Source organism: Culex quinquefasciatus, chromosome 2 (genome assembly GCF_015732765.1).
Source record: "Culex quinquefasciatus strain JHB chromosome 2, VPISU_Cqui_1.0_pri_paternal, whole genome shotgun sequence".
NCBI lineage: Eukaryota > Metazoa > Arthropoda > Insecta > Diptera > Culicidae > Culex > Culex quinquefasciatus.
The window spans coordinates 22,370,730-22,395,257 of NC_051862.1; the positions used below are offsets into that span (position 1 = coordinate 22,370,730).

Consider the following 24,528-nt stretch of genomic DNA (forward strand, 5'->3'; position numbering starts at 1 on the left):
ACCAGTCTTGCTATTAATTGACGCGATTTTTTCACGACCAACGCACAAAATTAATCCGGTTTCAGCACGATCCGTTCTGACAGGTGAGGAATTTCAGCGTTCTCAGGAGCCGATATTGTTCCGAACGCTGGTCACATTCGAGCTAATTGACCTCGCTGATCCGGCTCTGGCCGGTACCTTCTACGGAATGTCGCAAGCGACCCATGGGACAGCGCTTAGAGACGCTAAACGCCTCAATTCTCGGCGAGTTATGCCGACGCCGAGGAGGCTTGTCGCATACAGAAGCTGATGTTGCTACAAAGTTGCATTCTAATTGATTGGAGTCGTGGCTTGCAAGCGCTTCGAGTTTAATCGACTTTAGGGTTGAAACTGGAGCGGATTCAAGCATCGCGGAGACGACGGAGGTTGATGATTTACTGCGCTGTCTGGGCGATGTCTGTGCGAAGTTATTGACTTGTAGCCTCTACAAACTCTACGTGTTCTACGAAGTATTACGATATGTAGATTGGGAACAGAATCTGTACTTTTGTAACAAGGATTCTGTCAATTTGATCTTCGCTAGATCACGCTCAGGAATAATCCTCAAGCTAAAAATAAAATTCTTGTTAGTTTGTAAACAAGCTACTTCGAGTGCTCAGCTGTCAAACCAAACTCAGGAATAATCCTCAAGCTAAAAATAAAATTCTTGTTAGTTTGTAAACAAGCTACTTCGAGTGCTCAGCTGTCAAACCAAACTGGTGAATTTTACTCATTTTCGTTGAATTATGAGTGAAATTCACTCAAATCTGACAGATACCTCATTTACTCATTTCCGAGTAAGTTCGGTTTTGGCGAAAACTGAGTGATTTTGAACGTGCGTGTAGAAACTGACAGCGCACCTCGTGCTTCTCATTTTGACAGCTTCCGTTAGCAACCGAGGGGTATGACACTACAAATGATTCTATCCGTTTTGGAAAAAAACATTTTCCAATCATGGAACCGCTTTTTTTTCGCAAAATTGCAATGCCTCCACCGCCATAGTGTCGGAATTTCAACCAATTTTCTGCGGATAAAGCGCGAACCGATTTTGGTGTAAAAATGTTCAAGCTCACAATGCTCTGAAAATCAGCTAATAGGCTGATCAATTAAGTCACTTATCAAATGCCGGCGATGCATTCCGACGCGGAGGTGACGGCCTTGCATTACGCAACGCTGTCGGAGCATTTCAACCAAGATGAAAGAGAAGAACTTGGAAAATGGAACTTTAATTAGCGCTGGGAAATGACAGTCGAGTCTACTTCTTTTTGCCCTTCTTTTCGCCCTTCTTGTCACCCTTCTTGCCGCCCTTTTTGCCCTTCTTTCCCTTTTCCTCCGCCGGCGGCGCCGGCTTCTTCAGATCTTCAAACTCCTCCTCGATGACCTGCACGCCGCGCGTCTCCTTGGGGCGCTTCTCGACCATCGGTCCTTTCGGCGTCCTCAGCTCCAGCTCGATCTGATTGGTAGCGTCCGCATCGCGGGAGGTCTTGTTCTTGCCCAGCTTCAGCACGAACACGTCCACGTTCGGATCGTGGTAGCCCTTGCGGCAGATCTCGATACCGCACGGGGTCGAGGTGACGGGAAGTTCCGGGTCGCGGGTTTGCATGCAAACCGAGCGGGTGGGGTCGGGGCGTTTGCGCAGGTCTTCCGCTCGGATCGGTTGCTTGCGCTTGCACATCATAAAGTCGGACTGCCACTGCTCGGCGGGGTACTTGAGGTTACCGCGGATCACCGGAAGACGGCAGGCGTTTTCCTGCCGCTGGACGTAGCGCTCCTCGAGGGCGTAGACGCCCTCCGGAAGGGTGAGGGAGGTCTACGTGGGGGAAGGGAGGGTCGTGAATTGGTTGACGTCTAATGGGAAGTGACTTACCCAACACCCTTGGGTGCAACCTCCATTCTGCTCTCCGTCCAACCTAACCTTGATGTCGGAGTTCTTCTCAACGCGCACGCAGATCGCGTTCCCGTTCAGCTCCGCCGTGTACTCGTCGTACGGCGAGCACGGGATCTTCTCCAGGCTGCAGACCGACGCCGGCGGGTTCGGAGGTAGCTTGTCCTCGCAGGGTCCACAAATGACCGGATGTGGATGGTTGACGGCGTCGTACGCGACGCACTTCATGAAGCGCTCCTCTTGGTCATCCTGGACGACCGACTTGAAGCAGGTGATGGCCGTTTGGGACTCCTTCGCGCCGAACATGACCTTCTGGGTTATGCGTGGTCCCAAGCACGCTATTCGCAGCGTCAACACGACACATCCGATCGTGACTTCCTGTTCCGTTTGCAGCGGAAACAACGACTTGATCATATCCGACACCGGTTTGCTGTGCCGGGCGCACGAGTCGGTGGACAGGACAGAAGTCTCGGACTTTTGCTCCTTCTTCGCGTTGGCATCGTCGTAGCTCTTGGCCAGCTTCTGGAACAGCTCCGTCGCGGGCTCCTCCCAAGTTCCGAGCACTTTGCTTGGACCCTTGGGTTGCTTCTCGACCGCGGAGATGCGGAACGTCAGCGGATCTCCGGCGAGGTCCGCATCGGACAGGGTGAACATGCAGTTTTCGCCCATTTTGGACCGTTCTATGTCCAGCTTGGAGCCAAAGTCCTTCTCGCAGACCTCACAGCGGGCCAGGTGGTTCAGCTGGAGTCGGATGCACCGTTCCGGACAGGTTTCGCATGGGGGATCCTCGGTTGATTTGAGAGTGGGAGTTTCCGAGGGTTTGTCCGATGACGCTGGTTTATCCAAGGGAGTCGGCTTGTCCAAAGAAGCTCGTTTGGACCCAGGTTTATCCGTTAAAGCGGATTTGTCCAGCGAAGCTCGCTTATCCGAAGAAGCCGGTTTATCCAGCGAAGCTCGCTTCTCCGACAAAGTCGGTTTTGCCGGGTCCTCGACAACTTGTGGTCGGGAGAACATTTGCAGTTCATCGACGAGGAGTTCCAGGTGGAAGATTCGGTTTGGGGCCATTTTTGAAAATGTGGAAATTTGGAATTTTGGAAAAGGAAGAAATTTTGACACAGTCCTTTCGGGAAATTTTGATAAATGACAGAAATTTTGCTGGCCTACTTTGTTGTTGAAATTTGATGATTAAATTGTCCTAGAATGATCCAAATTTGGATGAGCTCCGAAATCTTGGTTTAGGTTGGAGATTTATGATCCGTTGCAGCCATATTGGTTTGACTTCAAAAATAGTTCTTAGACCGGCTAAAAGCAATGATGTTTAATGGCCCAACATTTCCAAACAAAGACTTTCAAACAAGTCTTTCGAATCCAATAATAAAATCCAAATAGTGCCCGACTTAAGTTCGTGGATGGCCTTCACGACTCATCAAGCGCGGCTACTATTTGGCCCAAACAAGACTTTCGAATTTGCGCCCCTTTCCCAGCACCGGCCAGCTCTCTCAAGAAGGACCCCAAAACAACTCTGCGCTCAAGTGAAGGCCATCCGAAAAAAGAAAATAATTCATAAATCATCGTGACCCCTCGCAGTATTCGTAATTAGACCCTCTAGCGGACAATTATCCCATTCATCGCTACTAAGCTGGATTCCCATAGTCGCGTTAGTTGCGTAATCGGCTTAACTTCCATCGCACCCCCACACGACCATCGTCAAGATCTAAGAAACGGCAGCAATTACTGCGTCAAAACGGTCCAATTCGAGCGATCTCGCGCCACTGATTGATGAAAGTTAGTTAGGGTCTTAAGCCCTGCGTAACTAGATTAATTTATGCACGATTTGCGCTGTGAGCTGTGGGGTCCCCGCACAGAAAAATGAGGGGGTTCGACCCCTCGCTTGCCAGAAGGGTTGGGGGAGGTTCCCACGTGCTAGGGATCGACTTGGTGGGGTATAGTTGGGTCACATCAAGGGTCTTGCCTAACCATTAAGTTGTTGCATATTATATTGCGATGCGAGCACATGCGTCAGAGGTGAGGTGAAATTATGCACATTTGCTGACTGACTGGGGAACGAATAGTTTAGATTCCAATTAGTGAGAAGCTTTTCAAGTAGCTACTGACATGGAGAAATTGTTGTTGAGGTGTGGCAAGTTGCCACCCTCTGACATTTATTTAAGTTCTTCAGATAAATTTATCAAAATTTCAAAGTTATCGTCAAGCAAAAATTACAAAACTAACGGCCTTTTGAAGCAGCCTAATCCAGCCCTGCATTACATTTTGACAGATGCTGTTTCAAAATAAACGTTACCTCTAGCATTGTACTATTTTGATCCGTAGAACACAATCAAGGCAAATAATGCTTTGGTGTTACACAAATTAGCTTACAAAATACCCTAATTTTACGTCTCACCCACCCTAATTAGACGACGAACCTTGGACCATACAGAATTTGCTCCTAATCTTGGGATCTACATTCTGACAAGGCAGGCGCCGTTATTGGTCAAATTAAGAAACGGTTGTATTTACGCTTCTGTTGATCTGGGTCAACTCACTTCCCCGATCAAATCTAGTCCGTTCTCGGTCGGAAAAAAAGTTTACCAAGCAAACTTTCGCAACATTTTGAGGTTAGGCACTTCTGGCAACCACTCCTCAACGCTACTCAAAATTCCCACGTCACCGTGTAGTTGCACAAAACCTTCATTCACCGCTATCAGAGTGTTAAACACACTCTCGCCTTATTATCGTTTCATTGATAAAACTCGCGCTGAGATTAACTAGACAGCAAAAACAAACCCTACATCAGCATTCCAACGAAACCTTGTCCATGTGACCCCCCAGCTTCTCTTGAGTTTTCCAGCGTGCGCTTTACGAGAAGAATGTTAAAAGCTACAAGCGCAGCAAAAAACGCGTCCAAAGGCATTTAATTACACCTGGCTACCAACCCGCTTAGAGTGTTGACTTAGGGGCTGCACCCCCCTGTCCGACGATCTGGCAACGATTCTGACGGTTCTGATCTGGATCCGCTGAGCAAATGTAGGCTCATGAGAATCGCAAAATGGTTTTTCCTTCCCCGATTTGTGAATTCTTGCGGGTCGCCACTTCTTGGTACAGTTTGAGCTGTTTCAACATAATTCACTCAACCAACCGGCCACAACGACTCTGCGGATGGATGTGAAACAAGAGCGCGACGGGGTCATAAGTCGACGACGTTGCATGCGTTGCACATGCGATGCAATTTCCCAAATTGGCACTTTGTGGTTCTGCTTTTTGAAGAGGACGACAAGAAAATGACGGTGATCGATTCAGTTTGACGAAATCGGATGAGGTTGTTGATTTGTAAATTTCAATTTAAAAATGAGTTGGAAAATGTTCAACACTGAAGGTGGTATTCCATTAAAAGAAACATTGTTTGCAAAAAGACAACACTCATGCATTTGTCACTTTGACAGTTTTCAAGTTTGTCAAATTATTGCGATGTTTTCGCGCAACCTTTAAAACTGTATATTTTGTATTTATTGTTTAGGTACATTAAAATTATTAAAAGTTGGCCGTTTCACAAAACGAAATCTCAGTTTTTTTTGCAAGCTACAACATAACCAAAATTTTGGACTTCTCCAGCAAACATCAAAACAGTGCAAACATTCTCCAAACCTTTTCCCGGAAAACCATCTAGTAATCTTATCATAATATTTACCTTTTTGACAGTTGTTGTGGTGTAGCTTTGCAGAAGGCAAATGAATGGCAACACCGCCACTACTGTCAAAAATGGTAAATACTATGATCGACTTCTCCAGCAAACGTCAAAACAGTGCAAATTTGCTCCAAATCTTTTCCCGGAACTCTTCCGGAAAAGATCCGCCAAATCATCTATCTCGTCATCTAATCCGGTCATAATATTTACTTTTTTGACAGTTGTCGTGGTGTGGCTTTGCCGTAGGCAAATGATTGGCAACACCGCCACTACGGTTAAAAATGCTAAATATTATGATCGGATTACTAGACGAATAATTTTGTTTGGTTTGACGTTTTCTGGTGGATTTCTAGAGGATTTTGATGATTCTTGTTGCATTTGATCCGGAAGGATCTCAAGAATTATCTCCAAAAAAATTATATAAACAATTGGGTCCTAAAATTAAGCTTAAATTTGTGATATTATTGTTCACAACGATAAAGCTTATTTTTCTGATTACAATGACCTTTTGAACGACCTCAAAGGATTTACAATAGATTTTTAATTCAATTTTTGAAAATAAACTTCACGGCCCTTCTTGACACAAAAGGTCCTACTTGACAGCTCGTTCCAAGGGGACCATAGTTGATCTATCGAAAAAATGTTGTCTTGTGAATTTTTTTTTTGCATTAAAATGAAAAAAAGTGATCAGAAATTGTTTTTAATCGTGTTTTTTACCGTTGTACAAAAAAAATGACATAGGGCTTTAGTACCCAATTGATATAGGGGAAATTGATTCTTTTTAGATTATTTTTGTTCTGTATTTTAGCCAAAGACTTAATAAATGTCGCAAAAATGTATCTTTTTAACATTTAATGTTTAATTTTTTTTTGAAAATTCTCGAGGTTAAAGTAAGGAATTCTAGTCAGAAATTTAAACGCAAATTCAAAGTATATTTACATGCCAGCTGTGCCAGACTGCCAGCTGGGGGTTTGTTTGCATCAAATTTGCTATCTCTGTCTAGCAAAAGTTTTCTGTCAGGGGACTTTTAGCTGGTTTTTTTTGACTGACCGCCCGATATGTCAGCCAACATATTTTGCAGGACTGTGACAATTCGAGCTTGATCATTGTTTACATCAAAACACTGCGAAGAGAAGTTCGTCACTTTTGTGTTAAATCATAATATTTTTTTCATAGGCTCTAGAAAGCCTTGTCCAAATCTGTTCAAAAATGTTTGTTAGATTCTTTGATGGTCTCGAAATTGACAAGACAAAGACCAAATAAGGTGGAAGGTCAACTCGATTAAAATCATCTAATTAAGGCAAAGCATCTCCAATGAATCGATCGCACTGCGTTGCACTGCAAGTATATCAACAATTGATACAGGGGAAATGGATTCTTTTTTGAATATTTTTGTTCTGTATTGTAATCAAAGATTTAATAAATGTCGTAAAAAATGTATCTTTTTAACATTTATCGTTGCATGAAAAAAAAAATTGCTAGGCAATATTTTTTTGAAAAGTCTCGAGGTTAAAATAAGGCTTTCTAGTCAGAAATTTACCAACACATTTAAAGTATGTTCACATGGCAGCTGGACGTTTGCTTGCATCAGATTTGCTATCTCTGTCTACCAAAGTTTTTTGTCAGGCGACTTCTAGCTGGTTTTTTGACTGACCGCCCGATATGTCAGCTAACATATTTTGCAGGACTGTGACAGTTCGAGCTCGATCATTGTTTACCTCAGAACACTGTGACGAGAAGTTCGTCACTTTTGGGTTAAATTATTATAATTTTGTTTACAAGGTCTAGAAAACCTTATTTATATTAGATTCTTTAATGGTCTCAAAATTGACAAGACAAAGCCCAAATAAGGTGGAAGGTCAACTCGATTAAAATCACCTAATTAAGGCATAGCATCTCCAAATTACCCAACATCACCTTTGAAATTGTGCCGAAATTGAGCGATCCAATCCCATCAATCGATCGAGCACTGTGTTGCACTGCAAACATCCGGCGATCGGTCAGCAGCCGATTCTGCCAAGGCGTTTAGTGATCATTATGAACTGCTCAAATGATCACGATCGACCAAGGTTCGTCTCATTATGCAATCGACAGATGTTGGGCTTTTCTTTGAAATTTGCGGAAAGTTGCGGCACGCGTTGAAGATCTTCAAAAGAAAGAAAAAACGCTTGGACCGTGTTATTAGGTTTGTTTAACACGTGATCATCAGCAAATTACAGGTGTTTATTGAGTTTGCTTCGGGGTGATTTGAGTTGGGCAAGATTTTAGCGTGTAAAATTTATTGGCAATATTTTCCTTTAGAGCGATTTTATTAAATTGATCATTAAATTCAATTTACCTCAAAGCTAATATGAATTACAAGCAACTTTGAATACGATCGCAGCTTGGACAAGTTGGTTATGTCACCCTTCGCTGCAAACCCTTCGTCATCCAATTATCCTAATCCTCAATCGATCACCACCTCATTAACTCCCGTAATCGTGCCTTGGTTAATACCCCTCGCAAAACAATTTCGCCCTGCTCGAAAGTGCCCTCTCACGCGGTCTAACTGCGCGCGCCCAAACAAAGTATTCGCGATCGATCCCTTCACACCTGTTCCTCCACAACAAAGTGCAAATTTCACACCATCATCGTCGGTAAAACTGACCAAATGGGCTTATTTCGCCACTCTCTCGTGATGCAGTAGCAGATCAAACCACCCACGTGTCAATCAATCATGTCGCGGCGATGTTTTTCGAGGGGGAGGATCGATGATAAACACTGGTCCCGCGTCGACACCAGAAGAAAGAAGTGGAAAGATCTTCGATAGGCCTCCAAATCGATTGGGTTTGACGTGCGCGACAGGTGAGTTGAGTCGTGTGCCCACCTTAACGGTACACTGGCGAACTGGGGCAGTACTGCTCAGAGCCGATCAAGATCGGACTAAGTAGCTAAGTAGCGAGGAATGTTTGCGGTTTGAGTGGTTTGACGCGATAGCGAAGGGGTTTTTTGAAGTGTTTTGATTGTTTCTTTCGTTGGGGAATGCATTTAGATCAATTTAAATATCGATTAAATATGATTGTCGGACTTGAATCATGCTTGATCACTCACTCAGTGACGATCAAATCATTTATGATCCGAAGCGAATCGTGAGCGAATTTGATTTCAACTCAGCTAGCGATTGATTGCTCACTGCTCACTTTCGATCCAAAGCCTTCTTTCATTTGCTAAGCCTACTTTGCTTGTTGCTCTGCAGAGAAGAGAGCGATTGCTTCCGCTCACTCGTGAGTGAGTGATTAAAAACTTAAGATGCGTCAAAAATATACTTGCTGAGAGAAACTCCTTGGTTGGTTTCAAATTACCTGAAAAAAAAGAAAAAAAAAAGTTTGATTAGAAGAGTATGTCAATCAGTAACCAGATGTCAAAATGTAGTTCAACTTTTTCTATGCCAATGTCGCCCGGTAGGCTCAAGAGAAATCCAATTTGCACCTAAAACGTTCCAAATTTGGAATGTTAAATTCGAAACTAGGTTTCGTTCGCAGCAATTTCCAACCCACGGCCCCAAGAGGCGGAAAATGCTCATTAAAAGAAGCAAATTTAATAAAACCAATTAAACCGTTGCCAGTACCACGACTAAATTCCATAAAAATAATCCCCGCATATCAATCGCTGCCCACGGAGTGGGCAGTACATAAACGTTATATTAATTATTGACCACCTTTCCGACGACCAGCCCCGGTCGTCCCCACGGGTTGAGCAATTCATCAGGCTTTAATATTTTTTTTCTATATAAATTATTTCACTCCACTATCAATTAAGCTGCCCAACCACTCACTCAGCGAGATTTCTTCGCCCTCGCGATGACAGCTCGAATTCTTGGGATCGTTTCCAATTTAGTGCGCTTTTCCGCGATTAAACGCGCGCTACCCAATCAGCTAGGTGTTCTGACCAACTGTCAACCGCCGTGCGATCATTGAGGAATGTCTTCGTTTGAAACCTCATTTTCATCGAAATTAGGGCTGCGAGTAAGAGTCGATCGCCGATAGCGTGGTCGTGTACACACCTGTCCAAAGTAGATCGCCGCCGATAGTGCGGGCATTTGAGGGTTATGTTTGGAAAAGCGTTGAGGCGGTGTGACTGAGGCAATCACGGTGTCGTGATGGATCGAACTGGTAATTAGTGGCGATTGATGGCGATTGATTGGGCTTTTTGGGTGGTCTGAGGAATTCTGGGTGGTCGAGGTACTTCAGTTTTGGTAAAACTATTGGGAATTGCTCAAATTTTTAATTTTTAGGTGAGGTGACTTCAACAAACAAAATTGGTTAAGCTTCGCATGAAGAACAAACAAAAACAACATCAAAACACGCAGTTGACTGATGCACGAAGCGATTTGTTTTAATTTTTTCGACTCGCTCAGTAAACGTCAAACCGCACAAAATTGCTGCCAGATCTTTTCTTAGTTTGTACTTATTTGACGTCTGTTGGTGGAGTCGACAAGTTTGCAAAATGCAACATTGTAGCTCAAAGTTGATTTGCCGCGTGTATCTTTTGGTAAAACCAGCAATATCTTTGTTTATAAACAAACCTTTAGGGGAAGTTGGTACACAATTGCATTTTTCAAAGAGGATTTTTTTGTTTTTTTAAATGCTTAATGCAGACAAGTTTTTAAATCAAGCAAAACAACGTAAATGGGCCAAATATGATGATTGTTTACATTTGGAACGAACAGGATACAATGTTTGTTTACACTTGTCTTCGTTTCAGATTAACATTGTTTTACTAGAAATAAGGAGTCACAATGATTAATCTGGCAACACTGCCATAAATCGAGCAAGCTTCAGCAAAATTTGAATAAAACTCCTCTAACCAGAGCTGAAAATGTCAGGGGTCCTGACGCGAAAATCGGCGACGCATACACGATTTTTTCAGATCCATTCACTGAACCGCAAAACCGTGACATAAACAAACCCGACTCAGTCGTGAGTGCCCTAGCTCACTGAGCAGCTGCAATGCGAGGCAGTAGTCGACCAACTCTCATTCGACGTTGCACGCACACACATAAAGAAATAAGTTTTTACACAAAAAGGTGGTATTTATGCGTGGAAATGTAATTTTGAATATAAGTTATGGTTGTTTTAAGTGTTTTGCACAGTCTACAACCATTCAATTGTTTAAAAATAGTAAAAATAGTGTTTAGAGAGGATTTTACGAGTCAGTCATACGACACGAATTGAGTGAGTGTAGCTCATTTTTTCACGTCTCTCATTCTCCAGCAGCCGACCGGCACGAGTCAGGCGGCAGTGGTTGAACGGACACAGTAGGCTTACAGTCAGATGCTAGCAGTGAACTGACATTTTGGTTTACTTCATGTGTACGCTGGGTTGGAAACAATTTGCAGGCCTGCCTCTAACCATAAACTAAACCACTCTTATGTCACACACATGACACCGACAATTGATCAATCAAATTGTTCCACTCAAAACATATAAAAAGAGGCCGGCAAAAGCTCAGCGGAAGTGCAATTTGTCTGCACAAGCAACTCCCTGCCCTGCCCCAAGGTGCATTGAACGGCCGATGATCGTCCAAGTCTCCAGACCAAGACCGACTGTATAAAAACAGAGAAAATCCAACCGAAAAGATAACTGCAGATAATGGCACCCCCTAAGCTGCTGCTCAGCAGCAGCAGCTCTAACTCTGCATAATGGATTAGGCTAGTGACTTTGGTTAAGGTGCGATACCCCTTGGAGCAGAAAAAATGTTAAGGGGAAGTTAGTTAGGATTCACCTGATTCGGGGTGGTGCCGTGGAAGGGATACCTGATCTTCGTAACGAAGAGTATACGCCGATCTTGATCAACCTGATCCAGCTGTAATTGAGTCGTTTGTTCAACGAGTTGATTGGAGTTGACTTTACGGAGTTCCTTCAACCAACCAGAGTTGGCAACAATGTCAAACGCTGATTTCCCGAACAATTTGACGACGCCATAAGGAAGTGGAGACTCCAAGTGGCAATTGCCCCTCACGCCACCAACATTCCCGAACTGGTTCGGCAGCTGAGAGCTGTCGAAATTCTTAAACTTCCGCGAAAAAGCAATTTCGCGTTCCGCGGCGGCCAAGTTCAGCCGTCAAGTGCGCGCCGCCGGTTTCACTTTCAAATTTGTGATAATGGCACTCCCCTCGAGTTGAAGTGCTCGCCGAGAGGTGTTGAGAATTGCGCGCCGGTTGATGGATGGCCTCGTGCGGATCTTCACAAAGAAGTGAAGTTTGGCGAACTCCGCGGTGAACAAATGTAGTTCAGAAGATCTTTTCGATACGTGAAGCGATTTCCAGAACATCTGCGCAAAGAAGATCGATGGGAAATTGGCGGACCACGTCACCGAGATGAGAAACCCGGGGGAGGTCGGAATGTTTAACTTTATAATGTCAAACTCGTGAGATGCGAGGGATGTTCCGATTGCGAAGCAAGAGGGAGGTTCGCCCCGGTTTGCACGGTATTGGGTAGCGCCACTGGAATACTCCATGCATGTCGGAGGGGTAACTTCAGCAAATGTCACTGTTGGGACTGAGATGATACATTTGAGCAGAAGATCTGTTTGCATTCGATTGCCAAAGGGGTGTGATCAGACCAGTTATGTTTGCATCACGTGCTGGAACGAGTTCCAGAACTGTCATAAAACGTGTTGTCCTTGAAACGAGAAAAAACACGCAAATGGAGCATGAACATGAACTAGCGATCGCGTCGCGACTTGGAGACTGACGTGCTGTCGTTGACCGTGCAATAAAACCTTAATCAGTCAGTACGCACAAGCATCCAGAGTTCCGCAGACAACACTAGGTTCTGTAAACACATCAAAGTGACCTGGATTAGGTGCAACCGGTTAGCTCACGCACAGAGCGATCGCGACGCTTTTTTTCAGTCGAAAAGCTATCCACTAAACTCAAATCTGCAATAACATGTATTAGAAAAACTACCTGCTCCACAACTTCAAGTACAACAAAGTTGTTCTTGTTGAATAACATCCGTCCGTGTGAACCGCGAAGGACACAGCTCGCAAACCTCGAACCGACTTGCTCTTAAGGTTTCCCAGCTCCATTACGAGTGTAATTGGAGCAAATCTACAGACCGACTCAGGTGAAGTCCGCCGAGGACCAAGAAATAGACAAGAAGACTTTAGAAGTTGTTAAAACTCAAAATTGAGTTAACAAAATTCAGCGTGTAGCGAAACGTCAAACGCGTCCAAGTTGTCACTCAAGTGGCGCCATCAGCGTCGAATGTGGTACGTCGTTGAACTACAAATTTGTCTTGACTGCGGACAAGGTATGTAGATTAGTAAGGTAAGGCGTGTTTTTCTAGCTGTCAAAATAGTTAGCACGAAACTTGGATTTTATATGGAGATTTTCAGAAAAGTGAAAATTTGACCATTTTCGGGGGAAATTTCACCGGATTTTTTTTCTGTATGGTTTAAAAAAAATGTCAAACTGAACCGAAATACGCTTTGAAAACAAAAATATTTTAAAAAAAAAATCAACTAAACGCGTTCTTTGGTACTGTTTGGCATGCTTAACAACCCTACAGAAAAAAAAAACTTTTTTGACAGCTGGAAAACCCGCCTTACCTAGTATCTATTAACATTGGACTGCGGAATAGAATAAACAAAAACAAACGCACTTTGTTTATATGATCATATTATTGGTAAACAATGTGAAAACAAAAAAAAAAAACAAATCAGTTAATGTTTACTCAGGGGGTAGTGAAGAAGACGGAGTTCAGAAAACAAACACTGAGAATCAGTATTATACATATTACTATGGTTACACGAAGTGTGTTATCCTGGTTGAACTCAAAAGTCCCATGAAAATGTGTAAAAGCAAACTGGAAAATGTGTAATGCCGATTCTCAGTGTACGAGCGCACTGTTTTGTCGATCAAAAGAAAAAAGCAAAGAAAAGGTAAACAGAAAAATCCCTTTTTTCGATATGAATTTTCAGCCAATATTGGGATGGAATCTACAAGAATATGCTAGAATTTGCCATCAGCAACACAATTCACTTGTTTTTTCAGGAATTTATCGTTTAGATTGCGGAAAATTCGAAAATCAAAAACCCAAACAATGATTTGTTATGGGCTACCATTTGACAGCTGGTGCTTTTGTTGTGGGCTCTCATTTGACAACCGTGCTAATGTCGACTGTTGTCAGTTTGCTTTGGTCGGACGAGGGTTGCCATCCCCCCGTGTTTACATTAGGAACAAATTCCATTGTTGTTTTTTAAGGCTAGTATGCTGATTGGAAGGAAAGGGGTCAAGAAACAGCTTTACGAACAGCAGAACAAAGGAGAGGGAGCGATTTCTTGGGGCTTTTCTTCACCCTCTCTGACTTGCTTGCGCTGCCGCTGCTGCCCATTTGATTTTTTTCTTGACCGGTTCCTTCCGAAGTGCGTATACCGCTTCAAATTTGAAGAGAGTAACAACAAGCGTGCAGAAACGTCAAACACTTTCAAGCGATGGTGGCGCCATCAGTTCTGCAAGTGGTGCATCATAGAACCAAGCCTCTTGGTGATGAAACTGAATCTACTTTCACGTCTGCCTGTCTGTGCCGCCCTCAGCTGTTCGCGACCTCGTCGCGAAGAAATGGCAACACGTGCGTTTCAAGAAAAAAAAAATGCACCAATATTAAATTGTAGATTTAACACGAGTCAATAAATCATACACCGTTGAGGGATTTCTGCAATCGATCAGAAGAACAAGTCGTTAGGCGTGGACAGCCGAGTTGCTGCACCAGATACGGTCTCGTTTGACAGGAATTCACTCCTCGTACTCGCGCCGCCGTGAGTAACATGTCAATCATCGGGTAATTATTGTTATATCGAGAAATTAAAAGTGAGAGTGTGTGCGTGCAACATGGAGTTAAACTTTTCAAAGAGTCATGGTAACCTTCACAGCATCTTCATAGAAAGTTTAACTCCATGTTGCACACACTCTCATTTTTAATTTCTCGATAATCGGCATTGCTGCCGGTGGAGTTCTGCGCGAGGCCGGTTGGGCACCCTCGGGGCGGACCACTTGCCAGGATCAGGGTCTTTCGACTCTCTGCCAAGAGTGCGGTGCGTGTTAAAATGTTGTTTTGCTTGAGATTCGGAGATCTTAAGAGCTCCCCATTTGTCAAGCTTGGAGGGTGAGGTCTGAGTTGGACTTTCACGACCTGGGAAATTTGCGGTTTATTAATTGGTTGAGGGCTAGAAATGGCGCGGGTTGCGACACCTTGGGCAGAGAAAAAAATGTTGATCGAATCGATTAGGCTGACGAGGGCACGCCGTAGAACCAGCAGCTATGATTGATTATTGTGGAAATTAGAGAAAAATTGCAGCGTTGGAGATTGTGATCAACCAGTGTTGATCGCAATCGTTTTGACAAATCGTAACAGTTTTGCCAACTCAACCAGCTTGTAGGTCGAAGACCTACAAGATCTAATAGCATATTTTCCCATCACTTCCAATCCAACTCAACATGTCAAAACCATCATAAAAATCACACGTTCTCAACCACCTCACATCTCAAGCCACGTGATTGGAATCCACTCTGACCCGCGGTGTTCATTTAATTAACGATCTCTTAATTGAAGAGACCACCATAGCTTTCAACTCTGCGCGCAACAGCCCACCTGGGGCCGCCGCACGAAGTGCAACAATTTGCCACGGAATTAACCCTTTTTCGGAGTTGCCACCTCGAATCGCTGAAGAAAGGCACAAACAGCATTTTCAAAGTGAAGCCACGTGAGTCCTTGAACATTGGCTGCTGCGCAGCAACGGTCGTTCTCTTCGTCGATTCTTCTGAAGAGTGCGGCCGGTTCTGGAAGAGTTCTAGAGTTCTGCGCCGAAAATGGAAATTTGGAGGTCGTTTTTACCCCTCAACTGGAACAAAGTGACAAGTATCAAGTTGAATTGGGGGACTTTCGAAACTTCAATGTCGACCGGTTTGACTCCAGAAAGAAGCACTTTTTTTGATTTAAGATAATGGGATTAAAAGTGGTTCTTTCAGGACTATTTTTGTAAACCTTGAGGAGGTGTGGGAAAGATTCAATAAAATTGAGTAAGTTATGGGAACCCAACCTGGTGAGACAGGTGGGACGAAAGTGATTTTCTCTGTTTTGCACTGAAGGAGCTGGTAATTTATCGTGAAACAGACCAGTTAATTAAAGTGCTTGTCAATTAAGGAGGTCGTTGATTTGTTGTTCCTTGGAGTCAGTGGTTCTCGAACAATTTTAATGCAATTTTTATTCTTGACGTTCTTTAAATTTCAAGAAAGCTTGAAACAAATTTTAAACACGGGATAGAAAAATAGCTAAATTTGGCATGATTTTTAAATCTTAAATAAAAATGATAAACTAAACAAAAAAAACCAAAAATGCATGAACTCTTCTAGTCTGAGTGTTAGTTTTTAAACCACGGAAACGAGATTTGTTTGTTTCGTTTTGTATTTTTTGAATTGTTTGTCATTATTATTTTAGAATTTTCAATGTATTTTATACATAGGGTTTTTTTGTGTGGATTTTATCTGTTTTTTTTTCTTACATGGGGAGGCTGTACATTGCAAAAACTAACAATCCATTGGTTCTTTTATTGACTTAAAAGAAAAAGTAGAGGGAACATTCTAACAATAATATGACAATATAATATTTAACTTAATTATCTGACTGACTTATCTTAATTAATTGACTGAGTAACATAAAAAAATGATTGTTAGATTTGATCTCAGTTTCCCACGTAAGTAAAAAATTACGTAAAAAAGCCCTTTTTACAAAATCTTATGAAAAAAATAAGAGATCATGATTTTTTTTTTTCAAGAATTGAATTTGCATTTGCTTTGCAAATAAGAATTGCTTAGAATTGAGTTGAGTTTTTTTTGAAATATTTCAAATATAAAATTAAAAACTTTTTTATTTTTCTAATCCCACATAAAAACTCAAATTTGATACCTTTTTGAGTAACCAATTTAGCACAGACAAACAGCCCTAAATATTTTAAATTGTTTTGTTCAAAAATCTATAGATCACTTCTCACAAGAGCCATTTTGTTGAAGTGTTTGATACTGTGAGTGAACAAGGTGTGTAGATTAGATAAGGTAATGCGAATTTTTCAGCTGTCAAAAATAGTTATCATAAAAAACGGATTTTATATGAAAAATTTCAGAAAAGTTTATTCTTATTTCAACGTATTTTATTCTGCAGGGCAGAATTCAACGTATTTTATTCTGCAGGGCATTTGTACAAAAAAAAAACAAAAAATATTGTCAAATTTTCACTTTTCTGAAAAACTCCGCTAAAATTTGGTTTTTGAGCTATTTTTTTTAGACAGCTGGAAAACCCACATTACCTTATCTAATCTAGGGTATTTTAACCATTAGTGGACCCCCTAGTAGAGCCGAAGCACATTTTTCACAAATTTTCAATATTTTAAGCACTTTTTCATAACCCTTTGTACAAAACGATGAAATCTGAAGTCTTTTGAACAATTTTGACTATTTTTTTCATCAGTTATTTGTTTTTGAGCAGAAAAATTGCTATTTGAAAAAAATGTTTTTTTTGCCTGTTATGGATCCCCTTTTCCTATAGTGGACCCGGGTCCATAATCCGATTGTGGACCCGATCCACTATAGGCGAACTGTTATTTTTATACTAAATTTAAACGATATTTGATGTTTTGATACATGGTGTAGGTCTAATGATAGATATAATGAATAAAAGATGGATTTTGCTCACTTTTCTTCATAAACAAATATGTTTTGTTAACAAATTTGGCTTCAAACAACAAAAAACCTAACAGATTTTTAAACACATTTATTTCCGAAAAAGATCAGAGAAAACGTTTCAAAAACCACTGTAAACATAAAAATAATTAAAAAAAAGTAATCTTGATGCAAATTTTTCCATATTAATTACATAAATGGTTGACCGAAACTAAACAATAGATTTGCTTACAGTTGCTGATAAAACCACGCATGTTTATTTTTAAAAAATGTTTTTTATTGATTTATTATTATAAAATATCATTTAAAACTGCAATTATGCTGCTTCAGTTAAGTACAATTAACTATAGTTTTGATTAACTATAAATTCTTACGGCTTCAGCTTTTTTTGGTACATTTAACATGAAAACAGCTATATTTATACTCATAATTGAAAAAATATGCGTTTAGGTTGATAACAACAAGCATTTATTGTATGTTTTAGAGAAACTTTTGCTTGAATATACAGTTTTCTTCATTTTTTAAGGTTAAATTAACAGGGGTCCACTTTTGGAAAAGTTTGGATTTTAGTTGTCCTATATTGGACCCCCCTAATTTTTGCTCGAAAATGGCAGTTCTTCGCTATATTTTAGTAAAGATCCTTAAACTTACATTATTTCGACTTGCTGAAGTTAAATAATCAGTCAAAAAATGATTGGATGGATAATTCAATCATAAAATATAAATGCAGTTTTGTTGTGAAAATGCTAGTGGCCATGTCTGATTTCAGATGTCGAACTCAAAACACTTATTTTGGTGAAAAGGACAATTCAATGTCAGTCAACATTGTTTTACATGATGCTGAACATGCCAAATAAAAGATTTGTAGACAACAACACGCTTGAAATTGTGATTTTATTGAATTTTTCATCAAAAACCCTTCAGAGGGTCCACTATAGGAAAGGGGTCCACTAATGGATAACGTACCCTATATGCTTTGGTGAGTGCATACAGTTTCATGCAAATGTCAAACGCGTGTAAAGGAGGGGTGGTGAATTTAATGTAGCCGTGGTGCGTTTCCGTGCATTCAAATTGACCGTTAAACTGCTGATTGATGGAATTTAAAAATAGTTGCGGCTGTTTGTCTTGTAAATAAATTCGGATTTCATTTTTCCAAGAATCGAGTCAAATTCTTTCTGTTAAGGAGCCCTCCAAATATTTTTAATTTTAAATTAAAAATAAATTAAAATTACTGCAATGAAATTTTTTTTTTCAGATTTCCAAACACAACATTATACGTGGTTTATGGATGATCCCTAACTTATATTTGCCTCTAAACAAGAGATGGTTTTGCGCAATCGTTTCGAGTTGAAATTGACAGAACTTAGCAAAAAGTGTTCAAAAGATAAAATTCAGCTTACTCATGACATGACAGCTCAGAAAATTTACACTTTTTTTTCTATAGGTTTATAAAAAAAGCATTCCAATGCAATGTGCATAAAATTTGATTATTTTTTTTTTAAGAATACAAAAACATAATATTTTTTATGGTATTTGAAAAATAACACAAGGTAGATGGTTCAGTACGAGTCCAACGAGACTTGCTGAGTTTGATGCATGTGACAAGTGCTGAAGAAATCGAGTTTTACAAAGCGTTGCTACTTTTTCAATCGAGTAAAGTTTATTTATTTTCATCTGACTCTTGAAGACAAAATTGTGAATTAAAATTAATTAAGGTCATTTTGAAATTATTGAAAAAAACTGATTCTTTTCAAAACCCAAGTATTTCTTTGTACACACTTAGATTTTTTACCAAATTCGGTATAGTTTACCGAATTCGGTAAAGTTCACCGAAATTTCAAGTGCTGAACAGTTCGGTAAACTGAAAATTACCGAATTCGGTAAAATCTTACCGAAATTCGGTAATGAAGTTCATTATTGTTCATCGTACAATCGAAATTCAGTAAAATTTTGTTCATTTTGACAGATGGTTTACCGATCTAAACTTTACCGATTTTTCAACTACCGAATCCGGTTAAAAAAATCTAAGTGTGCATTATTTAGAATTTGTTATGAAATTATTATTTTTTAATCAATTGTAAAAATTAATCAAAACAAATTGAATGCATAGTTTTACTGGATTGGCAAGATTTATTTAAATAGAAAGGTAAAAAAACTTAAAACTATTTTTTTTAAATAAGATTAAAAATATTGGATAAAGTTTCAATCAAAAACGTTCTTGAACTCAAGTTTGAGAACCCCATTCGGCACCTGCCATCATGCTTCTCGTGCACCGGCTAAATAAATATCGGACCTCAAGGACGGAAGGCTGGACTTTCACACGACTTTCAACTTTTGGAGCGATCGCAAACATGCTCAAGGGAAGTCGAGGAGAGCTATTTCATAACATTTTGACACATGCAATCATGAGTCAACAAAATTATAGCAAATCTCTACCCTAAATTGGGGGCGACTACGCTAAACTGACATTGACCAAAACATAAACATTTCGAAAACTGAACATGAAAAAAACTAGAGCACTCAACTCAAGAGACCACTTAATCGTGTCGATAAGAAAATTAAAAGACATCATGTTTTAAGTCACGTCCACAAAGCGTGTAAAAACGTGTGTAACGAGTCCAAATAAGAGCTTTTCTTTAATTTCAGAGATACGAGTGAACGTGTTCAAAATTGAATTACAAATTTGTCGGGGGTGGAGGGCGGCTTTCACGTGCCCATAAACTGATCTCGTATCAAAACTTCAAAGTAAAAGTTATATCACGCGTTGACCACCACCACTTGCTGGTGTGCCGATTTCGGAAATCTATGGACCAGAAATGAGCTCGTTTGTTCGTGACTTTCAAACTTTTTTGTTTTTTGGTCGGATGTCAAGCGAAAAAAAAAACAAGTAAATTTAATTTATCGTTCGATGTGTGATTAGATTGCATCACCTGTTTCAAATGTTTGTCTCATTTTTTTAGCAAAGATGCTACACAAGCTTTGCTAAATTTGGTCTATCTTATCGCAGAAATGGTTTGTCTGCCAAATACAATGGTTTCGTGGCCAATTAAATCAGACCAACCGTTATTCGTGCAACCTGGCGCGATTTGATTAGATGCATTCAATCAATCTTGCTCGGAAGCTGTTCCAGTTTGAATGGCAGTCTGGACCATTTTTTAATTCGTTATCTTTGAATGGAGAGCGAGACAATTATGCAATTTTCGGGGCAACCACATTTGGCACGTACTTTAAAGTCGTTGCTTCATCTCTGGCTCAAATTGTCATTTGAAAGCATTCGTTTCAAGTTTGTTTGAAAAATGGCAAATTAGATTTGAATCTCTAGAAACGCGGTTTGGTCAATGTCAGAGTGGACATTAGAGGAAATTGTTTGTTTTTTTTTCGCCTCTGTTTTGTCTGCTGTGATGAATTGGTTTGCAGCTTAGCCGGGGGCTGTGGCAAACTCATTATTGGTGTTTTGAGCCACCTTGATGCTTGAATGGGTGTTTGATAATGGGTGGGTCATATTTTTATTTTTTATTTGTTCAGAAATAATTAAGAAAAAAGTTCGCGAATAAATTAAGCAAAACGATTCCTGGTCAGGATTCACAAATCTCTCGCAACATAAAAAGATTTATGTTCGAACTACGATATATTTTTTAAATTCTAATTTTTTACCTTAGTAATCTTATTTATATGTTTGTAATCCCTTTTAATTTCACAAGATCCAATGCCAAATAACATTTTAAATTTACATTGATCTATTTCATTGGAAAAAATATGTGCGATGATTTTGAATATCGTACTTCACTACCTTGAATTTAAAATTGAAATCCCTTTTCAAATAAAAGTCTGATAATTCAAATATTTGGTATATTTTCAACGGTACCATCAGAATTTTTTTCGTTAATTTCATATATCAACATTAAAAATCGAACATTGGAGTTTTTAAGCGTTTGGAAATTTGTTCTGTCTCAACAACAAAATTTCTAAGTTTTTAAGAAGAATGCGTTAAAAAAATGACTAACCTTTTTGAGGTAAAAATCATGCTTGAAAATAATCAAAACAAAACTATTAGTTTGTTCAATAAATTTTTTGGCCAAATTTTCAAAATTTGATGTATTATTATTTTAAAATTTCTGTAAGGTACACAGTAAAAAAATATGTAATTTTTTTAAGTTGTAATTTTGGAAGGTTAAATATAATCTCTTTTAACGATGTAATTTTACCTCAATTTATACTGAAAAAGTGTTAAAATTAAAAAATGTCAGAGGTAAAATTACATATTTTTCTGACATAAAAGACGTACCCCTTCCCAGTTGTAATATTACCATGGTTTTTGCTGTGTTTTAAAAACAGGTAGAACAGTTAAATATTTCTTTCATACGAATATTTTTTCGTACTCTAAAAACAACGATTTAAGTTAACGAATATTGTTTTTTTTACAGTTTTTAAGATGCTTTTTATCTGATTTTTACTCATAAATAACTACAACTTTGCCGAAGATACCAAATCAATCTTATGATACAAATTTTCGAATACTTAGTTACTATTTGGAACGCCTTATGTAAAATAAATTTGTTTGTTTGAAAATTTGAACATTAAATTTAAAAAAAATGTCATAATGAGAAAGATAACTTTTTAAATAATTTTTTGTTTGTTATTCAAATTTAATTCTTGTTTGTTATTCAAATTTGAAAATGGTTTTATATTATTGCTCGAAGAATGCAATTTTAAAAGTTACCAATTTACAAAATCTTAATTATAAGTTAGCAAAAATGTTTCAATTAAAAAATAATTTATAGAACCGGCAGAATTAGGCCAAAATTCGTTAAAAAATATAATTAAACTGATTAAAAAAATCTTTTTTTTTTTCAGGGAAAAAACATAATGTTTAAATGGTTAGACTTTTCTTTCTGAGATATTTTGTTCCAAAGAATGTTGTAGTAATATATTTTTATAAAAAACGAAATATTTAATTGTTAAAACATATTGTTACAATAAAAATAAATTTGAGTCTTGGTTTTTTTAAACATGGTTTTGGTTTGGTTTGCTTCTCATCATAGTATAGTTTTGAACTTTCGAAGATTGTTAAGTATACTTAACACACAACACTCAGAAATTATTAAAAAAAATCCTCCAAAATTATTAAAAAAATTCCTCCAACTAGAATGCTTTTGCTGTTTTTCACCAATTTTGTATGTTCTTATAGCAACTTTTACTGAGTATTTTTTTCATGTTTTAAATACATCCATGTTTCCACTGTTTTTTTTTATTCAATCTGGTTAAAACAGTTTTCCTTGCGAGATTTTTTTTTTCGCCGATTTTTTAATCAGTCTTTTCACTTTTAATCCAATCGTCCTTCCAGGCTGGCAAACTGTCACATCACTAATGTCCAAATCCACTTTTTTTTTTTCAAAAATCAGGATTCGCTTTAATGTCTTTTCAGCTTATTTTTTCTTAATCCATCTGCTCACCTTGATCACCTCGATCTCACGATCCGAAATAATCCTCGAAAATGCTCGAACACGCACTATTTCAAAATCACTAACCACACTGATTCAAAAGACACTTATAGGAAAAAAAGGACCCCCTTGAAAGAAGTAAAATTATCCTTAAACACAAGAAAAACGAGAGAGAGTCGAACTACCCGACCCGGATGATGCCCCAGAATGGACTGTGACCGAGAGCACTTAGTTGAATCGGTTTTATACGCGCGGCATGGTTTATGGTGCAGAGCGCCACCCCCGAAGTCCGACTCGAGCTTTTTTTTCGGGCCAACTCTCGAGCTTTTGCCGAGCGGCGACCCGACGAAAAGTAGACACAGCAGAAGAAACATAAACAATACGAATTTGACCGACGATGCATTATGCATTTGGAGCAGCCGCTCGGCGAACGAAAGGAAAATTTGAGAGAGAGCGAGCGCAAATATTGCTCTTTTGCTATAAAGTTGCACGCGGTCGAGCGCGCTCGGGTGCCATAAAGTGGCACGCGAGAGCGAACGAAGAAAACGTGCTTCGGCGGAGGGCAAATGGGCAGAAATCAATATTCTGTTTGAGGTCCGGAGCGGGTTCGTCACTTGGCGAGTAATTTAAAGCTGATTAGTAGTTGAGACGGAGAGCTGAACTCGCGAGTCGAGTCGGAAAAGCTTTGGTATTGCAGTGTTGGAAGAATTAATTAGGAAAATAAATTAAAAATCAATCTTTATTTTAAATGTTTTACCCAAAGAAAAACAATATCAAATTTTTAAAAATCACAATTGATTAAAATTTTATTTTTAAGGTAATAAAAAACAAAAAAAATGCAACACTTCTAAGCGAAAATCCCGATACCCGACACCAGATTTCCGTCAATTCAGCATGATCAAGCTCAATAGATTCAATAGATCTGTTTTTTAGTCGCATTGTCCTCCCCTCAACCACTTTGCGTATTAGAAACAACAAAAAAGAAAATTAAGCTCAGTTGACGTACTGCCGGGGCATTCTCGGACCCGCGGTAAATTGTATGGCGTCTTCCTAAACAGGTGATATGCATGGGGTGGCAGGTGCAAGCTGCTGGTGGTTGGTAATTAAATTGATTAACTTTTTGCGCTGTGGCACGCACGCGTGTCCTGTCAAGTTCTATGACTCTGGTGACAAGAGAAATGAAACATGAAAAAGTTTATGTTGTTAAGGGGTTGCATATGAATAGATTTCATTTGAAGTTTTGAAGTTTAGAAGCAGAATACATGTGAATTAGAGTCTAAGTTTTCGGAACGTAAATGTATTTGAAACATAAAGAGAAGTTAGAACAAAAATGTGATTTTAGAACACTGATTAAAACAACACAAAAAGTTATAAAAATTAAAAAAAAAAGCAAAATAAAGAGAAATGAAGAAAATTCTAAACACTTATGAAAAACACAAATAAAAAATAAAAAATGTAATAAAAAAAATAAAAAAAAACAATTAAAGTCAAATTAAATTTCAAAGTCAAATTTGAATAATGATACTAAAAATTACCCAAAAAAAAAATCAAATTATTCGCTCTACAGTATTGCCTTGGCGTTCTCGATTTCGAGATTCCTACTCGAAACTAGGTGTTCGAAGGCTTGATTGTTGAGGCAATTGCAAACCTCTTTTTACACCTTAGCTTCCATCCACCCCGGGATTCGAAAAGACGACTTTTGGATAGTTAGTCCAACTGCCTACCAGCGACTCCACCGAGGCAGGACCCAGGGAGACGACTCCTACACCTGGACTGACCT

The 24,528-nt window shown here is 39.4% G+C and overlaps 2 protein-coding genes across 2 annotated transcripts in view; both read right to left on the reverse strand.

Moving 5' to 3' along the window:
* Positions 1–22,968, reverse strand: part of LOC6040362 (peroxidase) — a 37,037-nt gene extending 14,069 nt beyond the window's left edge. Inside the window, exon 1 of the mRNA XM_038256267.1 lies at positions 22,761–22,968. The gene's annotated coding sequence lies outside the window, so the exon portion shown is untranslated. The remainder of the gene's footprint in view (positions 1–22,760) is intronic.
* On the reverse strand, positions 1,258–3,025 carry LOC6040363. The gene is made up of 2 exons (XM_001849711.2): positions 1,886–3,025; positions 1,258–1,828 (listed from the first exon to the last, which is right to left on the reverse strand). Exons 1-2 carry the CDS (start codon positions 2,966–2,968, stop codon positions 1,274–1,276), a joined length of 1,638 nt encoding a protein of 545 aa, XP_001849763.2. The 5' UTR covers positions 2,969–3,025; the 3' UTR covers positions 1,258–1,273.
* Positions 22,969–24,528: the final 1,560 nt, after the last annotated feature.

What these genes read in the sequence shown, in the direction of transcription:
- LOC6040363 (XM_001849711.2), bottom strand. Translation starts at nt 2,968, where the DNA reads ATGGCCCCAAACCGAATCTTCCACCTGGAACTCCTCGTCGATGAACTG. An exon ending in GTTGCACCCAAGGGTGTTGG is followed by an intron (nt 1,829 to 1,885) that starts GTAAGTCACTTC and finishes TCCCCCACGTAG; the next exon opens with ACCTCCCTCACCCTTCCGGA.